This window comes from Cryptomeria japonica, chromosome 7 (genome assembly GCF_030272615.1).
Source record: "Cryptomeria japonica chromosome 7, Sugi_1.0, whole genome shotgun sequence".
Taxonomy (NCBI): Eukaryota; Viridiplantae; Streptophyta; class Pinopsida; order Cupressales; family Cupressaceae; genus Cryptomeria; species Cryptomeria japonica.
In genome coordinates this window covers 698,892,655-698,904,409 of record NC_081411.1, presented here as the reverse complement: position 1 = coordinate 698,904,409, position 11,755 = coordinate 698,892,655, and the positions used below count along the sequence as shown (strand labels likewise).

The 11,755-nt window shown below is 36.1% G+C and overlaps 1 protein-coding gene across 1 annotated transcript; it reads left to right on the top strand.

Annotated features, from left to right (window-relative positions):
• The first annotated feature begins 4,332 nt into the window (after window positions 1-4,332).
• Window positions 4,333-7,526, top strand: LOC131856962 (secreted RxLR effector protein 161-like). Its single transcript, XM_059208929.1, has 2 exons — window positions 4,333-4,365; window positions 7,149-7,526. Exons 1-2 carry the CDS (start codon window positions 4,333-4,335, stop codon window positions 7,524-7,526), a joined length of 411 nt encoding a protein of 136 aa, XP_059064912.1.
• The last annotated feature ends 4,229 nt before the right edge of the window (window positions 7,527-11,755 follow it).

Sequence of the window (11,755 nt, the reverse complement as noted above, 5' to 3'; positions counted from 1 at the left end):
AAGAGTTGCAGGTATAAGAACTCTTGTTTTGAATGATGGTGAAACAAAAGTAGAAAATGTTTTATATGTTAAAGGTTTGAAACATAATTTGTTAAGCATCAGTTAGTTGTGTGCCAAGGTTATGATCTTGTTTTCAACTCAAATTGCTGCACTATAAGTAAAAAGTGGAAAACATATTGCTAATGCTATTAGGGCAACTAATAACCTTTATATTCTTGATGACTCTAATGGTGAACAATGTTGTTTGAGTTAGTATGAAAAAGATTGGTTGTGGCACAGGAGGCTTGGGCATATGAATTTGATAATTTGATCCAAATTAGCAAGAAGGAAGCTCTAAGAGATATACCACAACTTGAGAAACCAACTAATATTGTATGCAAAGACTGTCAAATGGGAAAGTAGACTAGAACAAGCTTCAAGCCTAAAGCTTTGTCAAGCACCAAACCGGTTGAGCTAGTTCATACAGACTTATGTGGACCCACTAGGACAACAAGTTTGCAAGGTGAAAAGTATTTTATGATGTTAATAGATGATTTTACTCGTATGACATGGGTGACTTTTTTGAAAGAAAATTTTGAAGCTCTGCAAAAATTTAAGGTATTTAAAGCTTTAGTTGTGAATGAGATGAATTTAATGATTAAATGTTTACGCTCTAACAATGGTGGTGAATTTATCTCTAACAAATTTGTGAATTTTTGTGAGAGAAATGAAATTAAGAGATAGGTTTCAACACCCAGAACACCACAACAAAATGGTGTTATTGAGAGGAAGAATAGAACAGTTCAAGAAATGGCTCATAGTATAATGAATGAGGCCAAGGTTAGTGATGCTTTTTTGAGAGAATTTGTTCATACAACTATGTATATACAAAACAAAGGTTTGTTAAGAGCTAAATGCAACAAGACACCTTATGAGCTGTGGAAAGGTAAACCAACAACAGTTAAATATTTTAAATTTTTTGGTAGTCCTTGTTATATCAAAAGAGATTATGATAATCTAGGTAAGTTTGATCCTAGATCAGATGAAAGAATTTTTCTGGGTTATTCTTCAAAAATAAAAGCTTATAGATGTTTCAATAAAAGGTTGCATAAGATTGTAGAAAGTGTTAATGTTAAAGTTCATGAGATATTACTTCTTGTGAGAATAGAAATGGCAGCAACAATGTTCGAAAAGAAGAGACAAGAGATGATGTTCAACCTTCATCTTCACAAATGCAAACTAGGACAACAAGTAATAATACTCAGAATAGTTCAACCAAGAGCAACAAATACGATTTATTCTTCTAGTATGCAAGATAGAACAACATGTATACATTATGTGAATGATTCAATGAGTGATCATGGTAAGAATACTTTCAAAACTTCTTCTAAGTTTGTACAAAGAACTCATCCTATTGATTAGATTTCACCTGAAAATAGGACTAGACCCACTAGAAGGAATGTTAATTATTTTGAGGATGAAGATGTTTCTTTGCTTTCCACGTTTGAACCTAAGTGTTTTGAAGAAGTAGTAGAAGATAAATACTAGATAGATGCGATGAAAGAAGAACTTGAGTAGATTCAGAAAAGTGATACATGGGAGCTTGTGCCAAGACCCAAAGACAAGAATGTCATAGGCACGAAGTGGGTCTATAGAAACAAACTGAATGAGGAAGGTCAAGTGATAAGAAATAAAGAAAACTTGGTATGTAAAGGGTATGATCAGGTAGAGGGTGTAGATTATGATGAGACCTTTGCACCTGTAGCTCGTCTTGACGCTATTAAGCTTTTTCTTGCTTTTTATTCCTATAGAGGGTTTAAGGTGTTTCAAATGGATGTTAAATCTGCATTTCTTAATGGTTATTTGGGTGAACAAGTGTATATTGAACAGCCCGATGGATTTGTGTTGACTGACAAACTTGATTATGTTTGCAAGCTGAAAAAGGCATTGTATGACCTTAAACAGGCTCCATGAGCTTGGTATGATAGATTGGATAAGTACTTGCAGTAGCAAGGCTTCAGAAAAGGTGTAGTAGACAACAACCTTTATGTAACAGAAGAAGGTAATAATATTTTGGTTGTTGTTTATGTAGATGATCTAATATTTGGCAGTGATTGTGTAGACATGAGAAAAGAGTTCGCTGCAAACATGATACAAGAGTTCGAAATGTCTATGGTAGGTGAGTTGTCTTACTTTCTGGGTCTTGAAATACAATATTCATCAGGAGGTATTTTATCTCTCAAACAAAGCATATTAGAGAGATGTTAAAATGATTCAGAATGGAGGATAGTATTCCTATTAGTACACCTATGGTGATGCGACACAAACTTAGTAAAGATGATGAATCTCCTAATGTTAATTAGACATATTATAGGTGTGTTGGTAAACATATTTGTCTTTCCTTATCTATTTAATTCAAAGCACTGTGAAGCATAGGAAAGCGAACAAATTTTTACCAAACAGTTGGAAAATCATCTAATTGATTAACCTCTGAATTTAGGTACAACTCCCTCTAGTGAATATTCATTCGGCTCCAAATTACATACCATCAATAGAGTGCTTTTCACCAAAAAGCACTTAAAGGAAATTGCATACACCAGTCAATACAAAATGAATGCAAGCACTGATCTATATATAATTTTCTATATAAAGCCGACAGACTTCATATGAACACTAAAACAAAATGGAAATAAAAACTTATAAAGATGAACTTAGCCAAGAGTTTTCTGCACATATAGAAAGTATAACAACCCCTTCATCGAAATAGATTTACACAGAAATCAGACTTCAAAATCAAACACATAGATTTTAAACTAAAAACAAATGTTAATAAGATATCACATTCACTGATGATCATCTACTTTCTTCATACACAAAATGTTCTTAGCTAATCTTAAAGATAGTCTTTCTTCCAAAAACTTAGTGAACCCTTTTAGAATTATTACATAAGATATTTATAGGTCATGAGACCCAATAGTTCTTTTTAACCCAAGTAAAATTAACTTGCCAGAGTTAATAGAAAGCAACCCTAATTGTATAACCAAAACTTAAAGAAAATAACTAGACATGCTGGCAAACAACTGCCAGCAGTGCTAGTCATGCAGTTTGCTCAGTTCTGGTATGATCACTCAGGTTGGTGTCTTGGACAGACACCATCACCGCCTTGGCCGTGGTCCACTCTCGGTGCACTTTTGAAAACTCCTGGTTTATAGTTACATGTGGCAAACTGATATGAATAATTCTTTGCTTTCAGGGCTCCTTTTTCCTCTTTACCATTTGCACTTTATCTCTGTGTGAATCCAGATGATCGAGGCAAACAATGAGCATCGATTCCACTTTAGAGATCTTCATAAAGTCTTCCACGAACAAGGATTTCTCCATCTTGATCTGTCTGATGTGGCTGTCGAACTAGTTAATCATCTTCGTAGTGTCTTCCAGAGTTTCACTGTCCTCTTTAAGTAATTGAACATCCATGCAATGTAAGTCCTTCTGCATGGTCGCCCTCAAGGTTGTTAACTCGCCACGTAGACTGGCTGACTCGTTATAATCCTGCTCAATTATTTAGTTGCGCCACTCAATACTCTCCTTGCAAATGAACATTACATCTTCATTTAGTCCTGATACTTGTTTTCAGCAAGAAAGTTTATTAGACCATAATGCTAAATATCTCGCATTTGCTTTGAAATCACTGCCCACTTAGATTTTTCCTTCTGCCATGAGACCAAGTCAGAATCCAAGGCTTTGGTGACCTCATTGGCATCCTTAAAAATCTGGACCAATTCTGTTATGTAATTAGTTGCCTGATGCATGATCGAGGTGAGCCACTCTAAGAAAACCTCAGCAATCATCCTATTTAACTGAACTTCATCCAAGAATTTCTGATTGTTAGGTGATTTCGGACTAAAAGGACCTGAATGTTGAGACAACGATAAGGGGGTGTTCTGCAAAGCGTGGATATATTGGGCTATTTGCATCAAACTTTGTTTCAACTTAGTCTTGTCCCTCTCATCTTTCCAGGTACGGGAGATAATTCGCTTGGTGGAAGTCTCCAAGTGCTTCACATCCATGGCTTTGGTTCCGATGCCCAAATCTATTCGTTCAACAACATAGTCTACTTTTGAAGCTGTAGAAGCATCTTTGTTAGGCTCGAGTCTAGCAATGTTTGCGGTCCAATGCTTCGTGTTTTCATCAAAGTCAATCATTGCCTCTATTTTTAACTTTTTGGGCTTTGTGGACCTTCCCAAACATTTGCTCACAGCGTCTTCCATCGATACTGAAATCGGAACTACATTCCTTTTCCTGGTGATTGAATCACTTAGCCATTTTGGTTCTAGGGTTAGTTCTTTTGAAGGCATGAGTGGAAACCCTGCTAAGGGTGGTGGCATGGTATGGTCTATATGGGACTGGATTTCGAGTGCTCCTAAGTCCTAAAAGATAGCATCTATGTCAATTGAAACTTTGTCCGCTTTGGAAACAGGGGATGTCATCTTGCTCGATGTTTCCTCTGGGTCCAAATCCAGAATGAGGTGAGAAACCAATGGCTTGAAACCCTTCTTGGATCTCGATCTGGTAACTTGGCTAACAATAGAAAGCTCAATCTTGAGGTCAAGTTTCTCTTCTTTAATCCTTGCTTGTGCTTTTCCTGCATCAGAAACAAGACTATTAGTCACAATAGAAGTTTTACTTGCAGTACTCCTCTTGCCACTTTTTCTTCTTGAACTGGTTACTTGTGTCGGATGAAATCGACAATTCCTAAGCCAATTCTCCATCCTGCGAGTTACATTGAGAGTGCGAGTCTGAATACTATCCACCATCTTCTTGCTCCAATCTGCTTCCGAAAGAGGTTCATCATGGAACTATTTCATAAACTCTGAGTCAAGCATGTCTTCATCATCAGTGGTGACACCCGAGGTATCCATGGGCAATTTCATGTCATGAATTTGCTTCAAAGTTAGTCTAGACCAACTCCTTCTCCGTACTTCAAATTCATCCTGATAACCCTCCCACTAATCTTCCAACGGAGGAACATGCTGATCAGGTACCACCTTCTTCACATACTAAGTGATGAAACCCTTGCTATCAAAGTTATCCCTTTTTACAAAGGAATTCAAATGAAACCTTTTAAATTCAAGTTCAAGATTCAATGCATCAGAAACAGACCTACAGGTATAATGCCCTAAATCAATGGAAAAAATTCCACTTATGTCAGAGTCCTCACCATAATCTTTTGCAATATAAGCGAGCTATCTAGATACTTCAATCAGAATGCAGGAATCCAAAAGGTACTTGGGAAATCTAAAGGGTTCACCCTTAAATCCTCTGACTCTTAAATAAGTGAAATGGCTGAACTGTATAAAGAAACTGCCATATATGTTAACAAGCTCAACTGCCTCTGGAGACATTCTTCTATGCAAATTACCCTGTAATTCAAAGGTCAGCCTCCCAGCGAAAACATCATTCCAACGGAGATCAACATGCCCTTTCAAAGTCAGATTAGGATGATACTCATAAATCCTCATGCCTTGAACCCATTTTACATGAGACAACCCTGACCATTCTCTCACACAGGCAAGCATATATAACAGGTAAGATGACATATAAAAATTAGTCATTCCAAGATAATTACTCAGGCCTTCATGTAACCTTTTCGCAATAACAATTCCCCAATCAATGAACCGGCTTCTATCCAGAGTGACCTGAATGAAGAAATACATCCAGTCTTCCCAATAAAAAGAATGAGAATTACCCTTCACCCTGCTCAACAATATGACCAAGTCTTGGATTGCTGGGATCAAATGTTCATGAGTTAAAGGTCTCGGTAGCCTCAAGCCCCCTTTTTGGAACCTTATGAGCCAATTCCATACAATCATAGTTCTATAATATTGCTTCTTCTCAGAGAAAATCCCATAAGATTTACCAATGGTCCAGTCTTCATAGGGTTCCCGGTGTGGAATACCCATGGCTGCCATTACCGTCTGTCTATCAATAGACAACAAGACTTCACCATCATTTTTCCTTATGCACCTATTGCCCTTGTCGTAATGATTCATACATTCTAAGACTAACTCAGGGCAGGGAGCAGTTGTGGGAAAGGTAGTGACTTCTAATAATCCGCTCTGAGCCACATCTCTCATCATGGGGTCTGTGGTTGAATTATTTACTCTCTCCAGAAAGACATCTAAATCTAGCTGAACCAGTGTTGTATCACCCAACTCCAGTAAAGAACTTACAAGGGGAGATGAGCTCATCAATTTGGGTAAAACAGGCCTCATGTTTTGGTTTGTGGTTTTCCCGAATCAATCCCAGGTGAAGAAGGAAAGTGAAAACAAAAACAAGCAGCTAAAGAACACCCAGATCTTTTAAAACAAACTGCAGCAATTTAGAAAATTGTTTAACATACCTTCCTCTGCCCTCTGTAAACCCCTATCGCAGCCTATTTTTTCTGCTCCGAAAACTCCTTCTTACAACTAATCAGTTTTAAAGACGAGAAAATCTTACCCATTGTGACTAAAGCTGCCTTCATTACTCCTTGTTCGTGTGACCTTACTTTGAAATGATTGCTCCAAGGTACGCCTTAACCGTTAAGTCACTTCCCCTCTGACACATCAAATCCTCACACATACTTGCCATAAATGACAAATTTCAAATTATTAGAGAAAGAAAATCCCTTCCGTCGGCAGCCGTCTTTCATGTTCTCAAAGTCTGCGCCGTCACCACGTGGCAAGTTGCATGTCTTTCAAGGAACCTATACATAAAACTCAGAGCCTTGTGGAACCATCACAAAATGTTATTAACATGACAAATCTTGAACCTTGAACCTTGAACCAAAAAGGTTCAAGTTCAAAGTTCAAAGAATGCAAAATGCCGACAAGAACTAGCAAAGCTTGAATTTGCGCGGGAAGAAAAATATTCGAAATAACACCCGTTGAACTTTGAACCTTGAACCAAAAAAGGTTCAAGTTCAAGTTCAAGGTACCAGTTCAAGGTAGTGGAACCTAACAAGGAGCGAATGACATAAGCAAAAATTTAAGCAAGTTCTTGACCGATGAATTAGACAAGCATTACTTCATATAGGGATGCATATGGAATAAAAATTTTATATGGGCCCAACAAGGTGTACGATAGGTAATTTACTATATGTTAAAGCTACTAGACCTGGCATTTTGCAGGTAGTTGGATATGTTGCAAGGTTTCAAGGCTTTGCTAAGGAAACACATGTACAAGCAGTGAAGAGAATTCTTAAGTATCTTAAGGTTATAATGAGTTTTGGTTTATGGTATCCTAGATGTTATAATTTTACACTAACTACCTATCCTGATGCAGATTGGGGAGGTTCAATAGATGATAGAAAAAGCACGAGTGGAGGTGCTTTCTTTGTTGGTGGCTGTCTTGTTTCTTGGCTTAGAAAAAAGAACTCTTCTATTTCATTATCCATAGTTGAAGCAGAGTATATTGCAACTGTATCATGTTGTACTCAGGTTATTTGGATGAAACATACGTTGCAGGATTTTAAGGTTGAGTATGCTGAACCAATTTCTATTTTATGAGATAATACGAGTGCTATTGATATTTTAAAAAATCCAGTTTTGCACTCTTGTACTAAGGATATTCCCATTAAATACCATTATTTGAGAGAGAAAGTTGCTAATTATATTGTAAAGCTGGAATGTGTGTTCTTAAGAATAGGTAGCTGATATTTTTACCAAGCCGCTTGCCAAGGAGACTTTTGAATTTCAAAGGGAAAAACTTGGAGTGATTTCACTCCAACATTGATATATGGATTGATTTCAAGGGGAGTATTCATCATTATATTTCATGCCCCAATTCATATATTTAAGGTCATTGATGTCAAAGGGGGAGCAACACGACATGGGGAGTGTGTTTTAGTCTAGGTTTCTTATTTCAGTTTGGGTTGCCATCAATGACAAGGGGAGATTGTAAAAGTATGGTCATTCATTTCAATTTTTTTAAATGTTCATACTTCAGTTTATATGCTTTGGTGATGGATCATCTAGTTCAGTCTGTGTGGCGGTTTGAGAGTGTTTTTACTGGTTGGTTGCACTCAATTTGATTACTCTATTCTCCTACTTCAGGTTGTGTTGTGACACTTGTATATGTTTTGTGTGGACCATTGTTTCTAAGTATACAGAGAATGTCTACGGAAGTAGTTTAAGAAAATGCATATTTTGATTCAGTTTTTTGTACATCAGCATTTCCTTAGTATGCATTTCTTTTGTCATCATCTTCGCTGTGAATGGTTCCTATGTGCATTTTTTTTAGAGGCATTTTTTTTTCTCTTTTGGACGTGTTTAGTCTTGTAGAAGAGGGATTATTATTTGGGGTGTTTTTAGCAGAGAGTTGTTTTTATCAGTCGTAGAAGTTTTTTGGTTAAAATGTGGAGAGGAATATCTTCAGTTTTGACAGTGTTGCATTTGTGGGTATTTTTCTTTCATCATCTTCTGTGCGTTTTGTGGTTGGTTTTGACAGTCTTCCTGGGCTTTTTTTGTTTGTATCGTGGCTTGGGTTATTGATAGAAAACATGTTGTTACACACAATCGTATGTGTGTAATATGCATGTATTCCAGATTTCGGCTTCTCCCTGTCTATTTTTTTCAGCTTGTTCATTTCTTTCACAGTGCTAATGATTATCTCAATTCATGTAACAGACATACAAATATGTCTTATGAGTTTTTGTATGGGAGCTAGTTCAAAATACTTCCTGACATTTTTTTAATGGTCAACATATTTTTTTTCTCTGTGTTGATTCACATTACCAGTGGTGAAATCTAATTCTCTCTTTAATTTTGACTTTTCTTTTTTGCCCGAAATTTTGTTAATGCCTGGATTGCTCTGCCAATTTTGACATGTGTATTTATTTTTACTGAGTTCAATAATTGGTAAAAATATTATACAAAGGGTCTAGTTACATAGGAGAAATATACATTTTTTTTTATGTGTTGAGAATTTGAAGATTTTGTTGATTAAGTGACATAAAAAAATTGAATTAGAAGTGTGCTTATCATATACATGGTGGTGTGGGAAAGGATTCTATTCAACCGCCTAACGGTTGGGAGTTGAAGCCTGTGACTGTGACTAAAAGTAACAAGGGGAAACTTTTTGCAAAAAGGAATGTGTATATACAATCAGTGACTGAAGCATACTTTGAGCTGAAGGAAATGCTTTGTTTGTGCAGTGATGATGTGCTATGTATATCTGAAACAAGACAATGAGATATGCTGAATAGTTTTTGTATGTGCTTGGTTGTTGTTTTGGGATGTTCTCAGCTAGAGAGTAAAGGATATGATTTGAAGGTTGCGAAAATAAACAGTGTGTTTTGTGAAAAGTATGTGCCATTCATTGAGTATATTGTTGTTATAAGTTTTATACATTTCAATATAAAACAGTGAGCTTACCAATAAATTTAATTTTTAAGTTTTGTATGTAAAGGTTTATGCCTTATGACTAAGGTTGGATCCTTAGGTAGTAAGAGTGGGTTCTCCTTGATGTAAATGGGTTGTAGCCCATCTTTGATAGTGAGTATTGTGGTTTTTTACCCTGTTGGGTTTTTCAAGATATAAAAATATGTGTCTTTGTCTCTCTAATTACAAGCTTTTACTTTTTGTTTTAAGTTGTTAATCATGTTAAAATAATGATTCACCCCCTCCCCCTCTCAGTGTTTTCTGTTTGCTTTTCACCTGTGTTGTGCCAAAGATGGGGGATTAATCATACCAATAAATTCTAGACCCCATTGAGAAAAAAATCTTACTTCGATGACAGGATACAATGGTATGATAGGGTTCCTCTCTCAAACAGTGGTTATTTGGTAGGCAAGGCATGTTTTCACATGAAAGTATGCATCTTTGAACAATGTTGGCTAATAATAACACACTCACAAAATATGATGAGTAGTTGCTAGGGCACCTCCATGTGTAGTTCCAAATTTATTACGGAAATGATCCATAATGTCCTTAGCTTCATTCTTTCCAACACTTCGTAGATAAACTCCTTCATAATTTCTCTTGTATGCACTAATCCTTGTAGCATGTACCTTTTATTTTTGATTCATAATGCCCTTTTCTATACTAGGTTCAAATGTGAGGGGTACTTTTGATTTAACGGGTAGCATACAATGTCTTTATACCACTTGTCGAGCAGCTAATATCCTAAAGTTGATATACTTGTACCAATCTTGATCCATCAATTGCAATTTTCTACATGAGTGCTTATCCTTACACTAGCTTTATGGGTTGTATCTCAATATCATACTCTTGGATAGTAGTGACCCACTTTCCTCTTCTTTCTCCCAATTCATTATGCATAAGGAGTGTTTTAATTTCTGTCTAGAACAATGGCATGCACTTTGATTCTTAAAATTTAGTGGCAAAATTTATTAATTGCTTTAAGTAGCGTGTACACTTGTTTTTCAACATTGAGGTATATTTTCAATGTCCTTGAGCGGTGATCTCGTGAATGCGTTTGGATGTTCGTCTCTTTTCTTCAATCTTCTGTGTAAGAATGGTCACGCAAGTGTGTTCTAATGCAAACATATATATTTAAAATGGCCTGGTATAATCTGGACTTATGAGGACTGAATCATTGGAAATTACGTATTTAATTTCTTTAAATACTATTTTAACTGGTGGAGTCCATTCCATATTTGTATCTTTCTTCAATATTTCACTTAGTGGCCTTATTATCTCGATGAATCCTATTATGAACTTCTTGACGAAGTTGATCTTTCCAATGAATGAATTCAATTCTTTCTTTCTAACATGTATGTTGATCTTGGATATAGCCTAGATTCTATTAGGATCAATGGATATACCCTTTTCTGATTTCATGTGTCCAAGCAGTTTGCCTTCTGTAACCCCAAACAAATGTTTTTTTGGTTTAAGTGAAATTTCATATCTCATGTACCTTTGAAATATCTTTTTGAGATCTGACACATGGTCTTCTCTTCTCTTTGAAAACATGGTGAGGTCGTCCATATAAATAATGATGCACTTTCCTACTTGTTGACATGGGAAAAGTACGTGCTAATATTTTTGGTCAACAAAAAAAAGAATGTCGAGTATCCTATCCTCTCTTGAATAAGGAAATCCGTAATGCAGTTCTAAATGATCAAAGAGGACAACCTCAAGGTTCCAACTATCGGGTTTATGGATCCTAAGGATAGTGATAGTAACAATTGATGCTACGAGTAGATAGATTTCAAATAAACTAATTCCTACTTAGCCAAATATACACTCACAATTCCATAGGAATAGTGCAATCTCCTAGGAAATAAAAGATTTTCAAACTATGAATATTTATTCAGACACCCAGTTATGGCGTAGCCTGAGACAAACACCCATAGTTGAACTAAGAGCAGTATTGGATTCTGACTAACCGTGCATAGAGACCTACAACTAGCAATCCTCTAATGAGATGAACAAAATCAAATCAGATACCCTCACACTTCGCCATTAAAATCCTTGAATGCTAACTAACCAAATGAACAAAAACCATGCAAACAAATTAGGACAAACAATCAAAACACCATGCTTCAATGCTTCATTCATTTTATCTAACTACCATTACAATAATTTATATCCAACAACTTCTACTCTATTCTACTTGTAGTCCTAATTGAACTGCTAACCTACATAAATCCTAGCTATCTAACCCTTTACAAAGATAGAGGCATTGGCCTTTTATAGATTTTATATTTTGAATCAAAGGACAGGATTGAAACCATCCAATGGCTATGATCTTCCTTCTAGAAGCCTTGACAACT